Source organism: Stegostoma tigrinum, chromosome 6 (genome assembly GCF_030684315.1).
Source record: "Stegostoma tigrinum isolate sSteTig4 chromosome 6, sSteTig4.hap1, whole genome shotgun sequence".
Classification (NCBI taxonomy): Eukaryota; Metazoa; Chordata; class Chondrichthyes; order Orectolobiformes; family Stegostomatidae; genus Stegostoma; species Stegostoma tigrinum.
Window position 1 is genome coordinate 95,812,329 of NC_081359.1, and position 25,626 is coordinate 95,837,954.

The 25,626-nt window shown below is 40.0% G+C and overlaps 2 protein-coding genes across 2 annotated transcripts in view; one reads left to right on the forward strand and one right to left on the reverse strand.

Annotated features, from left to right (window-relative positions):
• gabrb3 (gamma-aminobutyric acid type A receptor subunit beta3) overlaps positions 1-25,626 on the reverse strand; it is a 511,154-nt gene that overhangs the window by 465,707 nt on the left and 19,821 nt on the right. The gene's annotated exons all lie outside the window — the stretch shown is intronic.
• Positions 1-25,626, forward strand: part of gabra5 (gamma-aminobutyric acid type A receptor subunit alpha5) — a 115,415-nt gene that overhangs the window by 37,323 nt on the left and 52,466 nt on the right. The window contains exon 6 of the mRNA XM_048532664.2: positions 5,840-5,922. Coding sequence (XP_048388621.2) covers positions 5,840-5,922 — 83 coding nt within the window. The remainder of the gene's footprint in view (positions 1-5,839; positions 5,923-25,626) is intronic.

The window sequence follows — 25,626 nt, forward strand, 5'->3', positions numbered from 1 at the left end:
TGGGGATGTTAAAGAGCAGTAATAAAGTGTGAGACACAGACCAAGTGACAATATCTGAAATGCTACTGCCTCAAGGACTTGACCAACTGTGGCAATGCTTCTTTGCCACATAAACAAGACATCACTCCCTCTTTGAAATACTCAGTGACATCTGAAAATACTGTCAACTGTTCATAGAATACAAAAAGTAACATATGATGTACCTTGTGCAGTGATTGTAACTAGGTCAGCTAGGTGGACATCATAGAATGAGTTCCCTGATTGTGGCTGTTAACCTGGCCCTTTCAGGGAACCCTGGCTGACAGATATAAACAGGAGTGTCAGGGTTCAGTTTACTCTGAGGAAGCAGGACCATTGGCAAGTATAACGTATGTGTAAATAAAGGGTGACTTGGAGACAGGATACCAGCCTCTGTGGATTTATTTCACCTTGTTTCTACTGACTGAATGGAACATTGTACAGAGACTTAATAAAACTGATCCTGGCACATTACCTCCTATGGTACAGAGTTCAAATACCAAAAGACATGAGAGAGGGTTTGGAGTATTAAATGAAGAGTTGGAGACCTTTTTCATCTAAAGGCTACCAGTTAAGAAATGTTACCAGCAGAGTCTGTTGAAGTGACAATGCAAGAGAAATGTTTGATGGCACTGTTGGATGCCTTTTTAGAAAGAGCAGTGAGGAATTGATTGGTGAGCTGTCTATATAAAAAAGTACAAGTTTCATGAGACGTTTTCCTGTTCCTAATTATCCTAGTTATGTATAACAACAGTCTTCAAGACGGTGTGATGTATTTAACACTCTTGTTATGCAGTTTTTCCATGACACACATCTCATAGTAAAACACAAAACAGTGGACACTTTAAACAAATGGTAAGAAACTTAGCCAGTGAAGTGATCTAAGTGACTTCAGAACTGGACCAGCAAAGGTATTTATATTGCAATTAGAAGTTGAGATGAGAACATAAGAACGCAGAGACAGAAGGAGGCTAATTAGCCCCTCACACTTGTTTGGTCATAGGACTCCAATCCCAATTAGGTCAGAACTGAATCTACCTTCATTCCAGTGATCTGCCTTTGATGCATCCCTTGATAATCTCACGTCATAAAAATCAAGTCATCACAGACTGGACAATTTCAATTGATCCACCATTCACAGCCTCTTCAAAGACAGAATTCAGTGTTTGCTCCACTTGCTGTGTGAAAAAGTGCTTTCTGTTTTCACTTGCGATTGCCTTGCTCCAATTTTACAATTGTGCTTCCTTGTTCTGTGATCTTAAGTGGAGTAAGTAGTTTCTCCATGATCATTGAATCTCTCATTGAATCATTTGTTTAGATCACCCAAGTTTCTAAACTGTAGGCAATACAAACAATATTATGCAAATTGCTCTCATAACCCAAACCCCTTTAAATTGGTTTTGTATCACGACACTGATCCTTCAGTACTCGCAAAATGTCCTCCATTTGTTGGACTGATTCTGTGCCCTTGGACCTTTCTTAGATTCATAATTATATGGCACAGAAACAGTCCCTTCAGCCTACCATGTCTATGCTAACCCAACAAACACCAAACCACACATCCCATTTACCTGCACGTGGCTCATATCCTTGGTTGACAGACCAGATTTCCATCGCTCTTTAAGTAAAAGTTAATTTTCTCATATCTTCTCTAAATCACTTACTCCTCACCTTAAACTTATGTCCCTTAGTCTTAGACACATTCACCATGGGGTTGGGGAAGAGATTCTCACAATCTACTCTGTCTATATGCTTCTCATAATTTTGTATACCTCAATCAGATTCCCCATTCAGCCTCCACTGCTCCAAGGAAAACAAACACAATCTATCCAGTATCTCCTCATTACTGAGATTTTCTATCCCAGGCAACATCCTGGTGAATCTCCTCTGCATGGAAGTGAAATTATGTGAAATTGCATCCTTCTTTCCTGTTTTTAAATCCTGTGATATTTCTCATTGTTGGACCATATTTCCAATTGCCTCTAAGTTCAGACCCTAAGACTTCCCTCTGATGAAAAGATGAAAAGATGACCAACCTATCGAACAAATTCTTTTTCTATCTCCAAAAAAACTTCCTGACTGGCTGAGCATTTCCAGAATTTTCTCTCTCTAATTCCTCAGGCCTTCCTCCCCACCTCCAGGCTGTACAATGTCTCTGCCTATGACAACCTGCCTAGTCAATTTAGATGAGGTCTGAGGTCCAATTTCCCTTCAGATCCACACAGGTGCCTTATTCCAATTACAAGCAGTTCACTGTCAAGATGTTCACTTTAATTTTTAACCCAAGTTAGTTTCCTTTTCGAAGCATCAACAAAGGTATCATCGTAACAAAAGGACACACAGTGCATTTTGTCTTTGGGCAGTACGGAGCACAAAAATAGTGCCATATTAAAATCAAATGAAAAGCATAATTTGCCTGGTATTAAAAGCTTTGCAAATCAATTTTCCAGTTTATTTGAGAAAAGAAGACAAACAAATTCCCAATTCTTCACAGATTGAAGGTTTAAGTCCTCATAATATTGGCCAGCAAATTGTGCTTTGAGAGATCCTTGTGAAGTGTAGGTGTCCAAAATATACAGTTACGTGTCCAAATTCTATTCTCCCAAACCAGCAGAAATAATTTATCTTTATCTATCTTGTCTTTTCCCGTTCATAACTTGAAGACTTCAGTCAGATCACCCCTTAGCATTCAACATTCTATAGAAAAGAGGTCCAATTTGTTCAGCCTCTCTTCATAACTTAAACCCTGAAGTCCAGGTATCATTTTTCTATGCTGACTTCCTTCAAGGCAATGTATCTTTCCTGAGGTACAGTGTCCAGATCAGCTCTCAGTACTCTATGGGGTCTAACCAAAGCTTTGTGAAGCTGGAGTATAGCTTCTGAATCCTTATACCAGTGTTTTAACTGTAAAGACCATCTTGAATTGATTGAGTCCTGCTGACATCTGTGGCAGACTTCTTTTGTTTGTGTCTGTGCTAAATGCCAAGGCAAGACAGATGTGATGTGAGCCTTCTATCTATGGCCGAGGGAGCAAAATGCAAAAGGGCAAGACAATTCAAAATAGGAACGCTCACACAGACTATATACTAATGGTAGCGAGCAAACAGTTTGGCGCTGCAGTCTGGTCTGGTCCATCAGCTGGTTGCTTGACCCTGGGCACAAAGTGCCCTCCCTGCAGCATGACAATGATAGTTGCTGGTGCAGCTGTAGGGGCAGCATTGCAGAAACATCCTGTATGTGGATTGGAAATATGTCACAGACATTGGCACATTTTGAATGCCAGTATCTGTCGACGTGATGTGACTATGGCCAGTGCCCATGGACCATGCCTTGAGATGTTGATGTGCAGTGCCCAACAAAGAGGTCCTTTGGAACAATTGGCAAGCAGAATTCACCAGGTAACTACTCTGGTTTTCTCAATGTTTCCTCAACGTTGGCTTGTTTGGCAAATATGATAATATAGAAAGCTAAATATTAATGTCACCACCCTGAGCCTGACGCCACAAATCCTACATACGCTTAATGCTGCTGATTTATTTTGCTCAGAACACCTCCCTACCTGCATCAAAAACCAACCAGGCATTTAACAAGCAACAATCCCCCTTCATTGACAATTCCTCATTGCCTAGCAGGAAACTCATTATGGAATGGGTGAGTGAATAGCTTAGACAGTGCCTGAATGAATAGGTGGGTGAGGTAAGAAGATGGGTGAGTGTGTTGTGTTGATTGGAGATTGCATGACGGGGTTAGGAGTGAGTAAGTTGATGGGTGAATGGATTGCTGAGAGTGAGGTAGCATTTGGATCGGTTGGTGAGGTCAGTTTGCCCTGATCGCCTTCTGTTGCTATTTTTACATGGTTATGTTCAAAACCATGCCATGCTCGCTATTCGAGTTTTCTTAAGTTTATTTGCAAATTGGTAAATGCAGAACATGCAGAGACCCAAGTTGTATTTTAACAAGAGATAACCAGGTGTAGAGCTGGATGAACACAGCAGGCCCTGTTCCCCCTGGAGTTCAGTGGAGATTTGATCGAAGCGTATCAGATCCTGAATGTGGGATGTGGGGAGAATGTCTCCTCTTGTGGGTGCGAGTGATTGAAACATATAAAATAATCAGAGGGTTAGATAGGGTGGATAGGGAGATCCTTTTTCCTAGGATGGTGACGGCGAGCATGAGGGGGCATTGCTTTAAATTGAGGGGTGAAAGATATAGGACAGATGTCAGAGGTAGTTTCTTTACTCAGAGAGTAGTAAGGGAATGGGACGCTTTGCCTGCAACGGTAGTAGATTTGCCAACTTTAGGTACATTTAAGTCGTCATTGGACAAGCATATGGACGTACATGGAATAGCGTAGGTTAGATGGGCTTCAGATCGGTATGACAGGTCGGCACAACATCGAGGGCCAAAGGGCCTGTACTGTGCTGTAATGTTCGATGTTCGATGTTCAAGCAGCATTAGGGGAGCAGGAAAGCTGACGTTTCGGGCCTAGACCCTTCTTGAAAAGTGTGCTTTAAATATGTTAAAGCAGTACCTAGTGCACCGTGATGACTATTGCTGAAAATGGATTATTGTAATAATCAGCTCTTCAAATGACAGCTCGAATTCACAACCCGTATATAAGCTGATTTCAAGGGACTGCAAGTGATTTAAATCATGGATAGAGCCTTTTTGCATTGGGGTTGGTTGGCTCAATTGGGCAGAGGGCTCTTTTATGCGGTGCAGGTTCAATTCCTGTATCAGCTGAGATTGCCATAGAGTTCCTTCTCCTCAACCTCTCCCTGGCCTGAGGCACGATGATCTGCAGGGTAAACAATAGCCAATTGTCTCCCTGTAATGAGTGAGCAGCCTTCTGGAGAATACAGCAGTCAGCAGTTTCTCACCAATTTAAGGAAAAATGTAAACATTTGGGAAATCTACATACAAGCACCAGAATAACTTTATGCAGAAAATGTCTTTGGGCCCGCGCAGTTCGTGGGTCACCCATCATTCAAGAATGTTGTTTCTTTAAAAATCCACCAAAGTTCGAGTGCATTGAATGTAATTTACGTTTACAATTATTTGCATTAAAGCCAGTGTACATGGGATGGAGAGGCAATGCAGCGAAGTGTATACTCAAAGCCGGTAGATTTAACAATGGATTTAGTGATCCTGCACTTGAACGGACGATGATCCAGAGCAAAGTTTTAGCCCTGTATCCACCCCAAGCTCACCATCATTGCAGTTTCCTTGCTGTAAGATCAGGACCAGCTCGACTCGGATTCAATCCAATTTCCTCCCAGACTGTGTAATTTATTTGTATGAGGTTACATGTATTCACTAAGAGAACGAACTAGATTCAAAACTCATAACAGTCAACTTGAAGACAAACTCAGCTTTGACTTTGAGTAAATCTGTCATATCTAATCTGGAAAGTAACAAATAATGACCCAGTAAATTTGATGCTGAGAAAGGGAATATTTAATTAATTAAAGCATTTGGTTCTCATTTTCATTTTTGCTTGGTTCCCTAACCCATTTTAAAACCTCATTTATCATTCATCACGGCCAACACAATAATGAAGAAAGAAATTCCTCAACACTTTGGTATTACATCTTAATTTGTAATTACTGTATTAACCATGTTACTTTACATTTGGCTATTGGTTAAAAGGACATCCGATCGGGTGCTAAATCCTCATTAATGCTGTAGATGAATGAGTCAGTGAATTACTGATTATTTTCATTCACGTTATTACATTCAAATGACATTATCATCCAAGTGACTAAAGGATTTTTTCTGGATTGAATGGAACATTATTAGGATTTTATGTTCTGTTTTACAGGTTAACCATTTCTGCCGAGTGTCCTATGCAACTTGAAGATTTTCCAATGGATGTTCATGCCTGCCCCCTTAAATTTGGAAGCTGTAAGTGCATTTGAAATTGTTGTTGAAAACACAACAGAATAACATCGGCAAGCATCAGGAGCAGATTGTTAACTGCTTTGTGCCATGGTTGTAAAGATCGGGGGTGGAGACTTTCATGACCGAAATTAGAGTGAGGCGAACCTCCTTCGTGAAGTTCTTTGAACTCAATTTAGGTCTCTTGAAAGATATGGCCGGTGAAATAGTTGATGTGTCAGTTTTCATTTTCCAAACCTCCTTCAATTTGGGGCAGGTTCCGTTTGACTAGAGGATAACAAATGTAAAGAAAGGGAGAAAGAAAGGAGGAAACTACAGGCCACTTAGCTTAATATTCATCATCGGGAAAATGTTAGAAGCTATTATTCAAGAAGCTATTGTACTTGGATAAGGTCAAGGTATTCAAGCAAAGCTGACAAGATTTTGTGAAAGGGCAATCAGGTTTAAACATTTTTTATAGGAAGACAGCAGTGTAGTGATAAGGTCACTGGACCTGTAATCCAGAACTCCAAGCTAATGAGTTTGGAGATGTGTGTTGGAATCCTACCATGGCAAATGGTTAAATTTGAATTCAATAAAAATATGGAATAAAAAGCTGACCGAATGGTAGCCATGTAGCTATTTTCAATTGCTGTAAAAACAAGACTATCTGGTTCACTAATGTCCTTAAGGGAAGGAAATCTGGTTTGGCCTACATGTGACTCCAGATCCATAATCATTATGGTCAACTCTTAACTGCCCTCAAAGCACAAAGGGCATTAAATCCCTGCTGAGCTCATGATGCCCACATCCCATGAATGAATAATAAAAGAAAGTCCACTGGAGTTCTCTGAGGATAAAGTGAACTCAGTAGACTCACTCCATCAAATGCCTTAAAATCAAAGTGCCCATTCAAATGTTATTGTTAAAAATAACACTCACGATGGATGGCATGGATCAAAGTTGGCTGGCTAGTGGGAAGCAGAGAGTAGGCATAAATGGATCTTTTTCAGTTAGGCAGGATGTAATAACTGGTATGATATAACAATTGGAACTGGGAATTTAAATGTTTTGCAATTTATACAAATAGATTGGATGAAGGGACAGAAGGTATGGTTACCAAATGTGCTGAAGACACAAAGATTGGTCTGGAAATAAGTTGTGAAGAGGAAATAAGGATGCTGCAAAGGGCTATGGATAGTTTGGGTGAGTTGAAAAGTCCTATCAAGTATAATGTTGGAAGATGTGAAGTTATCTTTTGGGTAGACAAAAACAAAGTGCAATATCTAAATGGTCAGTGACTGCAAAAGTCTGAAACGAAGAGGGTTCTGGGTGTTCCAGTGCCGAAATCACAAAAGTTTAGTACACAGGTGCAGCAAGTAATTAGGTAAGTTAATAGAATACTATCATTCATTGCGTGAATACAAAAGCAAGGAGATTATGCCTCAGTTACACAGAGTACTGGTGAGACCCACCATGGAATTACTATGCACTGTAATAGTTATCTTGTTTGAGGAAGGATGTAAATGTTTTGGTTACAGTTCAGAGGAGGTTTACCAGACTAATTCCCGAAATGGGTGAGTTATCTTATGAGGAAAGGCTGGACGAGCTAAGCTTCTATGTATTGGAGTACAGGAGAGTGAGAGGCAATACGATTGAAACATATAAGATCCTGAGGTCTTGTCAGAGTCATGACTAAAAGACAATATCTCTTGTGGGAGAATCAAGAACTAGAGATCACTGTTTCAAAATTTCAGGTTGCTTATTTGAAACAGATAAGGCAAAAAAATATCCGTGAGAGTTGAAAGTTTTTGGAACTCCTTTTCAGATAGGATTATTCAGGCAGTATCGTTGAATAAATTTTAAGCAGGGGTGGAGAGATTCATGATCGGCAAGGGGTTGAAAGGTAGGCAATGCAAGAATATGGATTTAAGGTTACAATCAGATTGGCCACAATCTCATTGAATGGCGCAGCAGGCTCGAGAGGCTGAATGGCCTACTCCTGCTCGCTGTTTGCATTTTCACTTGTCACCACCCAGGGCTACTCATCTAAAGGGTGGATAAAAGCATCATTTTTCAATGGATGTTGCATTGGTGAATGTCGACCACATACATTTCTATTGGAAGTTTCTCATTCAGGCAGCAAAGGGAAAGTAGAAATTTGCTGTTAGAATAAAGAATTTGCCTTGATCGTTCTGAATGGCCCATTCCTGCTCTATGTTTCTGCTGAGAAATCTTGCAGAGCATTGGGTAAACTAAGACAAAAATCAATGAACAATGAACCTGCAGTAGAGATCCTTCTTGAAAGATGATGCAAAATGGTTTGTTTCAAATCAATTTGCATTTCCAAACAACATGCCCAGTATTTACTTTCAGTGGTTACAATGGAAATGGAATATCAGGACCAGACACCTGATCCAGTATTTGATCCGTAATTGATTTGTGCTTGCTCCTGAAACAAATTTCTATTCTTTTGTTTTTAAAGCAACTGCTTATAATGTTGCATAATGCCACAAATCAGACAAATTACTTTTTAAATTCCTTTTGTAGCATAGAAGGGGGCTATTTTGTCCTTCGAGTTAGACAACAAGTGTGAGCAAAGGTACGCTGACGACTTCACAAAGAAATTTATTTTGAACCTTTAGGATCTTCAGGATTTTCCCTATCTACCTCACAGCCAATAGGTGATTGTTGATGTCCGGTTCAGTGATGATATATATATTCAAACACAACCACAAACACAGACGTATATCCAGTAAAGTCCCACAAACAGCAAAAAGATAATTGACTGCTGAATCAGTCCTGCTTTTGTTGTTTGAGGAACAAATATAGGTCGAAAGTTCAACACTATCCAACTCTTTTTTTGGCTTTTAATCCCTGGGCCCAGAAAGAATGGGGCGTAATAAACCTCTCTTCACGGACTCCACGAACTCCCTGCACAATTTGGATTTCTGTTGTATCCCTGACAGATTCCACTCTGGCAAAATCCATGGGCTCAATTTGATTTTGTAATGATGAGAAAGCTACACAAAGTTTAGAAGATTGAATTTTAATCTGTAGATTATGAGAAAAGTGAAGGTGCAGGAAGTAAGGAGACGGGGCTACTTTTACATATTTTTATTTGCTCAGGGGATGTAGCACACTTGCCAGTATACACTGCCCGTCCCCAACTGCGCTGGAGAAGGTGGTGGTGAGCTGTATTCTTGAACTGTTGCAGTCTTTGGTGTGTAGGGACACCCACAGTGCTGTGACGAAGGGAGTTCTGGAGTTTTAATCCAGCAATAATGAAGGAATAGCGGCATATTTCCAGACAGGATGATGTGTGGCTTGGAGGGGAACTTGCAAATGATGGCAGTCTCATGCATCTGCTGCCATCTAAGTGGCAAAGAACACAAGAACATCTGAAAAGGATGAGTGAGAAAGCACGATGAGCCTTGATTTCCCCACAATAATGGCATAGGGCTGTGGGGTAAAAGTGTCAGTACAAGATTATACTAAAGGGATGTGAAGAAACATTTCAGATGAATAAGCCAAAGGACTGCAGAAGAATAAGGAAAAGCTGCAATATATAAAGAAACGTTTGTGCAGAGTGATTACATTTTGCAAATTCATCATAACGCAATGGGAAGTTGAAAACAAGACTGGGAATTTGATGAAGATAGATCTCTTTTCTGACTTCAACATTCGTAATTGTTTGTATAAAATTGACACCATAAATATTTCAAGCCAGAGACTTATAAATAATCTTCCATTTACTTAATAATTAAAACCAGTTAAATTAATTGCATATGCTTAAAAAAGTGAAATAAACTAGGTTACTTAATTATATAAAATGCTAATTAAATATTAAAAACAAAGTGAGATGATTAGATAGCAGTCTAGAGAGAGTGCTATATCTGTAGCAAGGGAGAATAGTATGATAGAGGCAGCCACGTGTGCCAATAAAGAGGTCAATGCTGCACTCACTTGAATTGAGGAGGAGACAGAGTGCAAGTTAGTGATTGAGAAAGAGGGTCTGTGGATAGGGGGTGTTGGCAGCAAGGGCAGGGGCTTTCAGCAAGTGCATCAAACCTCTCCCATCTCCTCTCCCCTCCCCCTGCCACTCCATGATTCCAGTTACCCCCCAACACCCCAATTCCAAGTTCTTCAATCAGATACAAAGTCTCTGTCCCCAGGAGGCCATAAGTAAACATACCAGGATTTGCTTTTGTGCTCCCCGCAAGAGCAACACACCCCACCGTCTTCAAAACCCTCCCCCCAACATGTGCAGTACTGCCAGTGGGTTAATTCCAGCAGAAGTGGGATAAGGCCTGTCAGAGGGCATCAGTTGCCTATTCATGGACCACAAGTGGCAGAAGTGCAGGAAGTCTAACCTAGTCTTTGTACATGGAGTTAGTTATGGTGGAGGCAGGGAGGTGGTAGAATCCACAACTGCCGCCCTTCGACACAGTAAATGTAGCTTCAGAGCAAGTTCTCAATGGAGAGGCCACAGGATTCCACCCAATGCAGTTCATTAATGTAGGAGAAAGTTATGTGGAATTTTTTAAAATTTACTTAAATTAAGTAATGATTCAGATTTAGTCAGATTATGTGACTGCGGGAGGTGGGAGGTGGCCGAGGAAATAGCGGAGGTGTTGGTTGTGATCTTTCAAAAGTCACTGGAGTCAGGGAAAGTCCCAGATGATTTGAAAATCGCTGTTGTAACCCGCTTGATGAAGAAAGGATCAAAGCAAAAGATGGAGAATTATAGGCTGATTAGCCTGACCTCGGTTGATGGTAAAATTCGAGAATCCATCGTTAAGGATGAGATTTCTAAATTCTTGGAAGTGCAGGGTCAGATTAGAATAAGTCAGCATAGATTTAGTAAGGGGAGGTTGTGCCTGACAAGCCTGTTAGAATTCTTTGAAGAGGTAACAAGTATGTTAGACCGGGGAAACCCAGTGCATGTTATCTATCTAGACTTCCAAAAGGCCTTTGATAAGGTGCCTCACGGGAGGCTGCTGAGTAAGGTGAGGGCCCATGGTGTTTGAGGTGAGCTACTGGCATGGATTGAGGATTGGCTGTCTGACAGAAGGCAGAGAGTTGGGACAAAAGGCTCTTTTTTGGAATGGCAACCGGTGACAAGTGGTGTCCCGCAGGGTTCCGTGTTGGGGCCGCAGCTGTTCACTTTATATATTAATGATCTGGATGAAGGGACTGGGGGCATTTTGGTGAAGTTTGCCGATGATACGAAGTTAGATGGACAGGCAGGTAGTACTGAGGAGGTGGGGAGGCTGCAGAAAGATTTAGACAGTTTAGAGAGTGGTTCAGGAAATGGCTGATGAAATTCAACATGAGCAAATGCGAGGTCTTGCACTTGCAGGAAAAAAGAGTACAGGCATGGACTATTTTCTAAATGGTGAGAAAATTCATAAAGTCGAAGTACAGAGGGATCTGGGAGTGCTAGTCCAGGATTCTCTCAAGGTTAACTTGCAGGTAGAGTCCGTGATTAAGAAAGCAAATGTAATGTTGGCATTTATCTCAAGAGGGTTGGAATAAAAAAGCAGCAATGTGCTTCTGAGACTTTATAAAGATCTAGTTTGGTTCCATTTAGAATATGGTGGCAATTTTGGACCCCACACCTCAGGAAGGACATACTGATACTGGAGCAAGACCAGCGGAGATTCACACGGATGATCCCTGGAATGGTAGGCCTAACATACGATGAACGGCTGAAGATCCTGGGATTGTGTTCATTAGAGTTTAGAAGGTTGAGGGGAGATCTAATAGAAACTTACAAGATAATGCATAGCTTAGAAAGGGTGGGCACTGAGAAGTTGTTTCCGTTAGGTGGGGAGACTAGGACTTGTGAGCATAGCCTTGGAATTAGAGAGGGTCAATTTAGAATGGAAATGAGGAGACATTTCTTCAGCCAGAGAGTGGAATGCGTTTGGAGAGTTGGTGTGACTCGAGGGGCTGAATGGCCTGCTTGCACACCGTAGAGATTCTATGAAATAGACCTCTGTCCAGTAGTACCAGATACCATTCATGTCTCTAAAGGGGAATGTGGTACGAATAGAGGACCATACAGTCAGAGGGATTGATACTGCTCTCTGTAGACAGGATCGGGAGACCTGAAAGCTGGATTGCACTTATTATTTGGACAGAAATGGTGTCCAATGATATTGGGAAAAAGCAGGAGATGGGCACTTGGGTGTGATGCTCGATTGAAGGGCTTTTGCAGGTGCGATGGACAAAATAGCTTCCTCCTGCACCAGAACAATTCTGTTATTCCGAGCAATTCTGCTAGCTGAGTGGCAAAGTTCTGGGCATTTCCTTGTTGCTGGTGAAAACCTTGGATGAGGAGTGTTCTACTTATTGAGATCTCCAAAGGAAAAAAGTTACTTAAGTTGAACCAGTGACTGTTATTGCTGAAAAAATTCAAGGAACTCAGAGCCACATTACAAAGCAGAGCTTCAGGTGCTATCATCACTGTGTAACCAACTGAGTCACCTTCAAACTGGTCTAGGGATAAACTGATTGCATTTTCAAATATGTGGTTAAAAGAGAGGTGTGTGACGCATGAGTTTAAAGTTGCAGGGTGGTCGACACCATATGATGAAATAGAATCATATTTGGTATATCTATTTGGATTTTTTGAGGGGATAACTTGTTGGTTAAAGACAGAATTGATGGACATAATATATTTAGCTTTCCAGAAGGCATTGAAATAAAATGCCATGTGCTGAACTATATTAGTGCTAATAAGTTTTAGATAATACAGTATATTAATATAGGTAGAGGATTGGTCAATAGACAGAGAACAGAGAGGAATAAAAAAAGCTCATTTTCAGGATGACTTGTGATTCTAGTGCTGGGTCAGCTGTGCTGGCGCCTCAGTTTTTAAAATCTATACAAATGGTTTGGATGAAAGAATGGAGTATAATATAGCCAAGTTTTTTAACAATACAAAGCAAGATACAAAAGTAAGTTGTGGGCACATTTGGTTTGCAACGGCCTTTGGACTGAATCAGAGGTCAAGAAAGAAGCTGGCAGATGAGTACAATGTGGAGAAGGACGAAATTATCCACTTTGGTATGAAGAGCAGAAAGCGTATTTTTTTCAAAATATGAAAATTTACTACATTTTTAGAAACGTCTCTGTGTTATTGTATGCGAATCATAGAAGATTAGCAGAGAGATGTAGCAAGCAATTAGGAAGGCAAATGGCAGATTAGCTGTTATTGAAAGGGGGATTATAGCATAAGATGAAGGAAGGCTTTTTTTGCAATTTTTTTACAAGATTTGAAACTCTTGCATGCCACACCACTCTTTTAACCACATATTTACAACTGGGTTTTGGTGAGACCACAACCTGATTATTGTCTATAGTTTTGATTCTCTTACCTAAGACACAATGTTACAATGGTACAAGATTGTTTCTTGGGCTGACAGCACTATCCTATGAAGAAACATCAACTAAAATGGTTCTACTTTCTCTGGTGTTAAACGGGATTAAGTATAATTCCAACATACACCTTTCAGAGAAGGCTTTAACCCGGGAGGTACAGTTTCCCTAGTCCGGAGTGTATTGATCTAGTGAGATCGAATTTGAGCAGGAATGAACCTGTAGACCATTAAAAACAGGAAATAGGAATGACGCTGATGAAAATGTTCTATCCCATTTTTGGCTGATAAAATTTTATCAGGCAAAGGGTGTGCACCAGCACAAACATGAATCCAGTGGGTGATTTGCAAATAGTACTGAGTTCACAAAGGCCACAATTAGCCTTTCCTGGGGCCTTAACTACCATGTGGGAGTCAAAGACATAAGAAGGAGATGTAAATGTTCTTGAAGCATTTGTTTGAAAGTGCTTATCTAAAGTTATTTAAATCCGCAATCCTTTAAAGGCTGCAGGAGTCACAGTCAAAACAAACTCACGGTGCTGGAGTGCATTGATTGTCAGGTCATCTAGTGTATCTTGAAAAAAAAAGCCATTATTATTACAGTTTCAGTCAAGTTGATTGATGACATCTCCAAAGGACTGATGACCCCATTACAAAGGCTGAAGTTTGAAAGGTCTGGAAGCTCGTATTTTGATTGACAATTGTGCCTTTTAAATTATTAGACGTGCTTGATGTGATTACTGATGTTACAATTATGATGGTAAAAAGACTGCTTTGGGTGGGGAGTGGTCTTTAAAATTAGAATGAAGTGGATAATGTGATCCATTCTGAAATCTGCCTGCCAACAAGTCTGGGTGGCTTGGTTGTTAACAGATCCCAGCTTATTTTACTAGCAAGAAAGTACAAGGTATTTATGCTTGGAAACAATGGCAGTATCATGTGTTTCACTAGTGGATAAAGTGAGCCTCCAAAGCAGAAGAATATTCAAAATTTTAGGTTGTACACATTTGTGCTTTGAACTGTCCATTTACTTCCACGTGGATAGATTGAAGAAGTTGGGATTTTTCTCCTTGAAGAGAAAAAGGCTGACAGGATATCTAATTGAATTTTTCAAGATCATGAGTAGGCGAGACAGTGTTGAAACTGTTTCCAGTTATAAAAGAACCAAGCACATGAGGTTATAATCTAATCAAAGATGATAAGAACTGTCAATGCTGGAGTCTGAGATAACACAGTGTGGGGCTGGAGGAACACAGCGGGCCAGGCAGCATCAGAGGAGCAGAGTTTTCTGATGAAGGGTCCCAACCCAAAACGTCAGCTTTCCTGTAGCTCTGATGCTGCCTGGCCTGGTGTGTTCCTCCAGCTCCACGCTGTGTTATCAAGAACATGAGGTGATAGATTTAAAATGTTACCAGTTGAAGTTTAACGTGCTCAAATGTGAGACGAGCATTTTGGAAGGTCAAGTACAGGTGGAAATTATACGGTGAATGGCAGAGCCCTTTAGAGTATTAAAATGCAGAAGGATCTGGATGTGCAAGCCTATAGATCATGGAAGGTGGCGGGACAGGTAGGTAAGGTAGCTTAAAAAAAGTGTAAAGCATGCTTACCTTCATTAGAAGAGGCATTGAGTACAAGAGTAGGCAAGTTAGGTGGCAGCTTTACAGAACTTTAGATAGGCTACACTTGGAATGTTGTGTACAGTTCTTGTTGCCACACTACCAGAACCACTGCACTACACAACCAGCCCAGCTCTTCCCCTCCACCCACTGCATCCCAAAACCAGCCCAGCCTGTCTCTGCCTCCCTAACCTGTTCTTCCTCTCACCCATCCCTTCCTCCCACCCCAAGCCGCACCTCCATCTCCTACCTACTAACCTCATCCCACCTCCTTGACCTGTCCGTCTTCCCTGGACTGACCTATCCCCTCCCTACCTCCCCACCTATACTCTCCTCTCCACCTGTCTTCTTTTCTCTCCATCTTCGGTCCGCCTCCCCCTCTCTCCCTATTTATTCCAGAACCCTCACCCCATTCCCCTCTCTGATGAAGGGTCTAGGCCCGAAACGTCAGCTTTTGTGCTCCTGAGATGCTGCTGGGCCTGCTGTGTTCATCCAGCCTCACATTTTATTAACCAGAAGCATGTGGATGCTTTTGAGAGGGTACTAAAAATTTTTACCAGGATATTGCCTGTTATGGGGGATTTTGGCAACGAAGAAATGTTGGATAGGCTGGATTTCTTTTCATTGGCATGCGGGAGGTTGAGAGGCCACCTGATAGAAGTTTATAAGATTGTGAATGGCATGAACAGAGTAGAAAGCATGAGGCTTTTTCCCAGGGTGGAGGGATCAATTACTGGGGGACACAGGTGCAATGTGCGGGAGGAGGGAGTTTAAAACAGATGCGCGTGCCAGGTTTATCACACAAACACGAGTGCCTGGAATGGGCTGCCAGTGGAGGTGGTGGAAGCAGACACAAAAGCTGCATTCATGAAGCACCTGGATGAGTACATGAATTGGAAGGAATTAGGGGAATGCAGATTCTCTGTAAGGGAAGACTATGTTTTAGTATGGAAGAGAAAATGTGTCAGTGCAGGCTTGGAGGGCCGAATAGCCCGATCCTGTGCTATATTGTTTTTTGTGCAAATGAATCCCGGGCGATATGAGAAAAAAACTTTTTCACACAGCAAGTTGTCACACTATCTTGAATTTTGGTGGAAGTTGATTCAATTGAGGCATTCAAAAGGACATTGAATGTTTCTTTAGATGGTTATGGTGTGCAAGAATATGGCAAAAAGCTGGAGATTATCTCTGTTATCTCATACCATACTGGATAATAGAGTTAATACAGGTATGATGGACAAAATTGCCTTCTTCTGCACTATGTTAATTCTTCTGTGACTCTGGGTCTCAATGATAATTAATCAGCATTTCTACCTGGATATATGGTTCAAGTGATTCATATACAGATATATCAGTCAAAACTTACAGAAAAGGGTTAGCCTTTCAGAATTGGGGAGAGGGAGTGCATCTATAGCCAGCAACACACTTGTGGTATATCATGCAGAAATGTAAGTTATAGGTTACATTATCGTTTAAGACTAAATTAGTGGGAGTTAAAACTGGGCTGGAAGATTAGTGTAGCTTTCACTAGAAAAGCGTCATTGCAAAGGACAGTTCTGAGATTAAAAGTTCACTGGCTGCGAAGATTAAGTTTAAAAAAGCAACTTCACACAAAAAAATTATAAATATTGAAAATTGGAAGAGATAACATAAACTAATGGACGTCTACAGTAAAGTCAAAGGGCATTTACCACAGTTAACATTTGGATGACACCAGTGTGATGGTCTGAAATAATAATCTCTCATGTTTAGTCAATGCATGACTTGCTGCATAGGACTCTGTTTATTTTTTTCTGAAAGATTATCTTTTCTTCTATTGCTCATTGGAGAAGAAGTGGGATCAGAAATACAGAAATCAGCAGAATAAAAAATATTCTTTGAGCAAATCTTTCTGATTATTCTTTTGACCAAGCAGCAATAGAAAATATAATTTTAATTAAAATAATGGATTTGAATGCCATTAGCCTGTGAATTAATACAATAGGTAAGCAAATTCATTTTCCTATATTTGATTGTTTCTCAACTTCAGCAGTACAATTAACTTTGATGATAAAGCAGTAAATATTGAAGTGATTCAATACTGTTAAAAGGAATCACAGGCCTGGCAAGATAATGATAGACCTCTCACAGAATATATTTATGGTGACTTCTCGAAGATGAGAGGGTTGGCTTATGAGAAGAGATTGAGTAGACTGGGATTATCTCATTGGAATTTAGGAGAATGAGGGCGAATTTTATAGAATCATATAACACTATGAAGGGAATAGATAATATAGAAGCAGGGAGGTTGTTTCCACTGGCAGATGAAGCTAGAAGTAGGGGGTAGAGCCTCAAAATAAGGGGCAGCAGATTTAGGACTGAGCTGAGGAGGAACTTCTTCTCCCAAAGTCTTGTGATTCTTTGGAAATATCTGCCCCAGTGACACATTGAGGTGGCCTCTGTGAATGTTTTTAAAGCAAAGATAGAAAGAGTTTTGATCAGTAAAGGAACTAAGGGTTATTGGAGCAGGTGGGTAAGTAGAGCGGAGTCCACTAAAAAGATAAGCCATGAGCTTATTGAATGGTGGAGCAGGCTCGAGAGGCCAGATAGCCTACTCCTGCTCCTATTCCCTATGTTCTTTTGTTCTCAATATTCTGAACACACATAGGTAATTACATGGAGACAACAACAGAGCACATGTTGCAACAGTGAATAGGTGACGGTCTTGCTTTACAAGTGCAAAAGGAGCTATTATGTAAAACCGTTTCAGAGATAGTAGGAAGGTGCTGGAGAATCTGAGAGCACAAGGTGTAGAGCTGGATGAACACAGCAGGCCAAGCTCCTATGTCTTCTATTGTATCAAACCTTTGAGCTTCCACTACCTCATTGGGTACATTCCTCAGCCAAAATCATATTAAGGTGTCAGGCTTGGCAGGTCTTTTGTTCAAAATCAGCTGTGACAGCTGTAAGAGTGCCATATTTGGGCTCAATGAGGAAACTATATGTCCAGGATTATTCCTAATCACTACCAAATGCTAGAAACATTGGCTAAGACTTGTATCAAATTATTTCAGAACTCCTTTGATAATTGAATAACCTGTAACATTGTCAGCCATTAAAAACAGTTGCTAATACTACAGACGTTTACAGATGTACACAAAGGTCTTCCAGAAATTTTGTGACAGATCACCAAACTGTTCTGCTAAATGCCCCCAGATTGCATTCCCCCTTTTGGATGCAATTGCTCTTTGTCAGCCAGGACCATTATTTAGAAAATCAAAATACTGCTGATGCTGGCATAATAATAATTCCAGGTGCAGCTCTGAACAGTTCAGGAAATCCTATCTAACATCAGCATAACAGTTGGATAGTATTTCCAATAACATCAATGATAAGTTGTCAAATAAATTGTCAATTAAGAGTTTTCATTCAATAAGCTGCAAAACCTTCACATAAGTGGCAAGTAATTTACTACATTTTAGTTTTAATGCTTAAAGGCTGGTGAAAATGAGCAAATTTCAAACAGTTGACTAATTGCATGTGGTTTAATTATTTAGGTAATGGTACAGAATTTGTCAGAAGCATCACATTGAGAATATTTGTTACAGAAATTCTGTTTGATAATCTGTTGCCTTCTCTTTATCATACACCTACTTCTTTCTTCATATGCCTGCACGATACTTCATTCACAAATTGGGACTCATATGGAGTATTAGGCCACCATACATCAGTTGGACCCAATAGCCTGTTTATCTGCTGTACCTTTAATGAATGAGGCTCAATGAGTTGAATGAGTCGAGGCTGGAATTGCAACTCATAACCTTTTCCATATGGCGGTGAAATCATTTGGTTGTATACAGTGGCCTCAAACTCATGTGATTTAGGAGTGGTAGCATGCTTTTCAATGAAAAACATACTTGAGCCTGCAGTACTTTTCTAGAAGATCATGGAAGATATGCTTATAATCTAAAATCTTCATTCTCTGATTACCTTTCAACTCTATCTCTATGGATGGTAGTTTCACTGAAATTTTCGAAAGCAACACTGCTAGAGTTCTTAACAGGTCAAGTGGCCAATGGATAGGCACTAAAGCTGCTAAATGAAACTTAAGTAAAGATCAGCCTTAATCTAATGATTATGGGCAGCACAGTGGTTAGCACTGCTGCCTCATAATGCCAGAGACCTGGGTTCAATTCCAACCTCAGGTATGGGTGGAGTTTTACATCCTCCCCATGTCTGTGTGGGTTTCCTCTGTGTGCTCCAGTTTCCTCCCACAGTCTAAAGATGTACAGTTTAGGTAGATTGGCCATGATATTCTTTATTCATTCATGGGATGAGGGCATCGCTGGCTAGGCAGAATTTATTACCCATCCCTAATTGCCCAGAAGGCAGTTAAGCATTAACCACATTGCTATGGATCTGGAGTCACGTGTAGGCCTGACCAGATGAGGATGGCAGTTTCCTTCCCTATGAGACAGTAGTGAACCAGATGGGTTTTTACTGACACTTCACATTGGATTCATGGTCATCATTAGATCCTTAATTCCAGATATTTATTGCATTCAGACTCCACCATCTGCCATGGCAGGATCTGAACCAGGTCCCCAGAACATTATCTGGGTCTCTGGATTAACAGTCCAGCGATAATGCCACTCGGCCATCGCCTCCCCTGAATTACACATAGAGTCCAGAGTGCAGGCTAGCTGGATTAGCTGTATGGATGCAATGGGCTGAATAGCCTGCTTCCACACTGTACGGATTCAATGAGCCTAGTACAACAGACTTGCATGGCCTAAATTTCAATGCTCCTGTTTTACAAACACCTTTGAGTGAAAGATTCACTTGTAATTTAGTTGTCAAATGTAGCTAGTGGCACCACCCCAATTTAGAATGTCATGACTTCAAGACCCATCCTAAAGACTTGAGAACCAAAATATGGACTCATACTTCAATGTTAAATTGAATGTTATACTAACAGAGGTGCCTTTTCAAATAGGCAGTAATCTGAAGCCACTTTGTGCTGTCCTAGGTGAAAGTAAAAGTTATCACAATATTATCTGAAGGGCAGCAGAGGAATTTTCCTGGACATCTTGCTCATAGTATCCATCAACCAACATCATTACAATAAATTATCTGGTTATGATCACAGAGAGAGTTGACTAAGTGCAAGTTATGTTTCGCATTAAATTAAAACAAAGACAATGAATGCTGGAGATCTGAAACAAACACATGGCTGCTGTATTTCCCACATTACAATGGTGACTACACGTCAGAAGTGCTCAATTAGCGATCAAGTACTTTAGACTGCCCCAAGATCATTAAAAAACATCATACAAATTCAACTTTTTTTTTACTTTTAATAAACTTGAAGCAAGCACAGTTTCTGAAAAATTGCACAGTGAAACTTTGTTTATTTTAAGTCAAAACTAGAGGCAAGAAGACAAGTTAATTAAATTGTAACAGCGGCTCCCATTATCCAGCTGAAAAATGTATAATGTTTATTCACAGAACTGTGTCACTACATTTTCTTCTCTCAGTAATTCATTAACTTAAACCTGGTCCCTGACTTTCCTGTCAGCTTGACCTTCTCTGTTAACTCATCCTCACGCCCCTATTCTGCACTCCACTAGTCCCTCAGGTTCAGTTGTCATCACTGTGAGTTCCTTTATAGCACTGTAAGCGCTTTAAAGGAAAACAAATCTCACTGGCCTCCTATTCTATCTTTAGGACTGCAAGCAATTCAAAGAACAAATCCTCTCCTTAAACAGTAAGCGATTAGTGACCCTTCACCATTATTAACCATGACTTAAAACTTCACAGAATTCCAGTGCAATCCCCTCGCAAACAGCCATCATATACTCTACTACACACCTGAGAGTAAAGGAGAAAGAAATAAGTCACAAAGCAACATGTAAAAACAAGACAGAGAGAGGAGAAAATTGAAGATTATTGTGAACATTTCTCTTCAAACAGAAAGTATAAGTGAGGAGGAGGCACCTTTTAGGAATGAGATAAGATAAATTTCTTCAATTGGCTGATTGTGGCTTTTTAGAATTCTTTATGCTGGAAAGCTGTGGATGACGTCATTGAATACATTCAAGACAGAGTTCAATACATTTTTGGAGGATAAATATTCAATATTATGGGAATATAGTGGGAAAGCAGTTGAGGTAAAAGATCAGCCAATGATCATAGTAAATGGCAGAATGAGGGGCCAGATGAGCTATTCATTTTCTTATGCACTACGTTCACGGAGCATATAATGAGACAGAAGCAGTAAATAAAAAACAGCACATGTGCTGGGCTCCAATTTACCCTGGGAAATTGGACATCCAGTAAAACTATACAACTTGTGATATATTAAAGTGCCACAATTATTTTCAGTCATACTTGCTCTATAATATCTTGTTGATAGCACATTATTGTTATAAAAGCAAATCTTGGTTTTATATAGTGTCTTTTACAGCCATTTTTCAGCCAAGTAAGTACTTTGAAGGGTAGCCACCATCGTAATATAAGAGACTTGGGAACCAGTTTGCACAGAACAAAATCCTACAAACAGTAATGCAACAATGGCCACAATCTTCCCTTGTGATGTTAATTGTAAATTAATTTTGGACAGGTTATGGGGACAACTCCATGCTTTTCCTTGAAATAGTGCTATGGGATTGCTTGCACCAACCAGGGAACGTGAACAGGACCTTTCAGATGTCCTATCACATCTGAAAAACAGTGTGGTTTATAAAACAATGTGAAAAATGCTTGGGACAATCCGCTATATTGTATAGGTGAGATTGCATCCTGCCATTATGTCTCAGCACAGGGAAGATTCTTAACCTGCTCTTTAGGGTAACACTAATGTTGTGGATTGACTGCCTATTGTTGAACCCACCCAATTTTTGTTTCCATTGCTCATTACCAATTTGTGCACTTGTTGCATGTTAAAAAATCTATCACACTGTCTCCTGATTCTTTACAAACAAGTAGGAGGAAATCCAATTGCAAAAATTAGAAAGTTTGCTGATCTGTGCAGTGTCTATGTAAAGACAATTAAGGCTTGTAATAAACAGTAGAATTTTGAGAATCCTGGGCTTACTAATGTGCCATTCTGATTTTCTAGGCTTAGTGAGCATTCTGGCCAATATATAAACTTCTACAAAGATCACAAAAAGCAACTTAGCTAGTCCTTATCAAATTGATCTTTGTGTGAGCTTGTTGTGCATCACTTTTTCACAATTTTTTCCTCATTGCAATCATGACAATAATTCAAAAGTATTTCATTTGTTTACAAGTTCTATAGGACATCCTAAGATCATGAAAAATACTATATGCCTTTATCACTCAGCCAATGTCACTAAAGCAATACTGTATGGTCATTTATGTCATTGCTGTTTGTGGGACACTGCTGTGTGCAAATTGGCTGTTACATTACAAAAGGGAAAATTCAGCAAAAGTTTCTGGGGACCTGGGTACAATTCCTGCCATGGCAGATGGTGGAATTTGAATTCAATACAATTCTGGAATTAAGAGTCTAATAATGGCCATGAGTCTAATATTGATTGTCAGAAAAACCCATCTGGTTCACTAATGCCCTTTAGGGAGGAAACTGCCATCCTTACCTGGTCTGGCCTACATGTGACTCTATACCTACAGTTATGTGGTTGACTCTTAACTGCCCTCTGGAAAGTTCAGGTTGGGCAATAAATGCTGGCCTAGCCAGCAATGCCCTCATCCTGTGAATACTTTAAAAAGAATTAATTGCAGAAGTCTCTGGGGTGTCCTGAATGTTATAAACCTAAGCTTTCTTCTTCCCACTATCAGTATGAACCATTCATCTCTGTGACCTTTCCAATTAAACAGGCAAGTGAATGGAAATTTCTACTTTGCAGATGAGTATAGAGACAGTACTTAGATCAAGTTGCAGAATGCAGCCAATAATATTTAACAGACAATTCATGATGGGCAATAATTACTCTGTGAGATCATTTGAAAAGCATGGTTGTGGCACACTGTGACTGGGTTTCAAAGCAAGAGAGTCTGCTCCTTCCAAGATTATAAAAGAAATAACTCATGCCTGCAAGGGATTAAAAGGCAGTAATCTCATTGAAGAGTTCAGAAGGCGAAGAAAAATTGGGTAATCCAAGGCAAGAGATTAGGTTGCGCTTGAGCTCACTCTAAGGTGTTTGGTATTTCCTAGAATTGATTCTATGAACACTTTGGGTCATTTTCAGTGATAACAAAGTGTAGATCTGGATGAACACAGCAGGCCAAGCAGGATCTTAGGAGCACAAAAGCTGACATTTTGAGCCTAGACCCTTCATCAGAAAAGTTCCCATTATTTCTAGGTCATTTTCAGTACTAGGTTAATTTATGCCTTAATTACCAATATGTGCAGTCTGTGCTATTCATGTGAGATGCTGTGTACAGTGGAAGATGATAGCAGTATTCCAACATGTATATCAGGAAAATCATTTGTAGTTAAACCTCCAAAGCAGATGTGTTCAGTGTGATATATGAACAGAGTAATCTAATTGAAATTCAATAAATTATAGAACATAGAACAAAACAGCGCAGAACAGGCCCTTCAGCCCTCGATGTTGTGCTGACCTGTGAACTAATCTAAGTCCCTCCCCTGACACTATCCCATCATTATCAATATGTTGTGAATGTTTTTGTGAACAGAAAGTTTCAATCATTTATTTAAAGATTTCTGTAAAACAGATTATTAGTATAACCAAGTAGTCACACAGATAGAATCGCATAACAACATTCAGACTCTGGATGTGAGTTTGCTAGCTGAGCGGGAAGGTTAGTTTTCAGACGTTTCGTCACCATTCTAGGTAACATCATCAGTGAGCCTCCAATGAAGTGCTGATGTTTTGTCCCGCTTTCTATTTATCTGTTTAGGTTTCCTAGGGTTGGTGATGTCATTTCCTGCATCGGTGATGTCATTTCCTGTTCTTTTTCTCAGAGGATGGTAGATTGGCTCCAACAACATTCAGACTCTTAGGCTTTTCAGCACACTAGAAAGGCCATTTGATCTATCATGTCCATGCTATCAATAACAATCTGACTACACTAATCTTGAGGGGTGACCTTATAGAGGTTTATAAAGCATGAGGAGCATGGATAGGATGAATAACCATGGCCTTTTTACTCGGTTGGGGAATCCAAAACTAGGGCATAGGTTTAAGGTGAAAGGGGAAAGATTTAAAAAGGACCTGAGGGGTAATTTTTTTTGTAGAAGGTGGTGTGTTTATGCAATGAGTTGCCACAGGAGGTGGTGAAAGCAGGTATAATTACAACATTTAAAAGGCATCTAGATAGGTGTATGAATAAGAAGAGTTAGACGGATATGGGCCAAAAGCTGACAAATGGGTCTATGTTAGATTGGTATGTCTGGTCAGAACAGATGAGTTGGATCAAAGGATCTGTTTCTCTGCTGTGTGACTCTACGGCTCTATGACTTCCAAGTGAGAAACTGGTGTCATCTAGTTTCTTGGCATGGATAGGAGAATTATAAACTGAGCATTAATGAAGTGACTGTAGCTAATAATGAGATGCAGCTGTATGGAAGGAGCGTGCCACTTCTTCATGAGACCCAGAACTCGCTGTTGACACCTTAAGAGGATGATTGGAATTCTTTCTGTTCATTTTGAGAATCAGATCTTTCTAAACTTGCCATTGCCCAGTTCACTTGAAGCTGGAAAAATCTGTCCAATGTTTCCTTGATTGAAATCAGCTAGTCAGGCTGATTATGGAATTGGAAGCTTTCAGATTCTGTGAGATTCAGTTCCACATCATATCCCCACCAAATGAGGGATATTTTAAACTCAGATGCTTCTGTTGTGACGCCAATTAGTTGGTAAGCACACTCCAATTGCAACAGTAAATAATTGTGGAAAATTTCAGCTGCGCTGCTTAAGTTGTTCAAACTCCACCTCACTCAAGCTGGCTCAGTAACTGCCTTTGATGCTTCTTTTTGAATCTCGCAGCTCATAATTGTGTTGGAGCTGCCGAAAGAAAAGTTTAAAGAAAAGGTGTCTAGAGAGGAGAGACTGCATGTAGAATGACAAATATGGCAAAATTATTTTTACATTCTCAATATCCAAGCTACTTATTCTGTTGTGCAGTGAGAGAGCCTTTGTTCTAACACTGCTGATGCCAACAGATGTCTGGATCCAAATCAGCTAGACCTCCCAGTTATATGTAAATGTTTCACTGTGCAATATCCAGTCTCGTCCTTTTAATTATGTCAACAGATCAGTCAAATCAAACAATGTTTTTGTCACAAAATGTTTTCAGTGTATGCATTATCTGTGTTCCTTAATTTGAAAGACTGGATAATTCAGTCTTTACTTCAAGCAGTCATTGATTTTGAATTAATTGTTGACTATATCACCTTCAGCACTGAGATGACATGGGTTAATACAATGTAACAGTGGACTTAAATACAATTGGCTATCAGAACTGTTCACTCTTCAGAACAGGAGTGTTCCCTAAACATGAGGACAAGTGGCACATTGTCATAGCAAGTAGTTATACTGCAAAAATGAATAAGCAACTTAATAGACTTTTTTTGGTTTTATGTTCTTATATTCTCCATTTACTTTTGCCTTTTAGCAGATTTTCCTCCTTTTCATCATTTTTATGGGCCAGTCACACAATACCATTTAAATGTGACATTTGGAGAATACAGTGTTTTTAGAATTACTGCCCTTCCAATAAGCCTTTGAACTAAAATGCGAAAT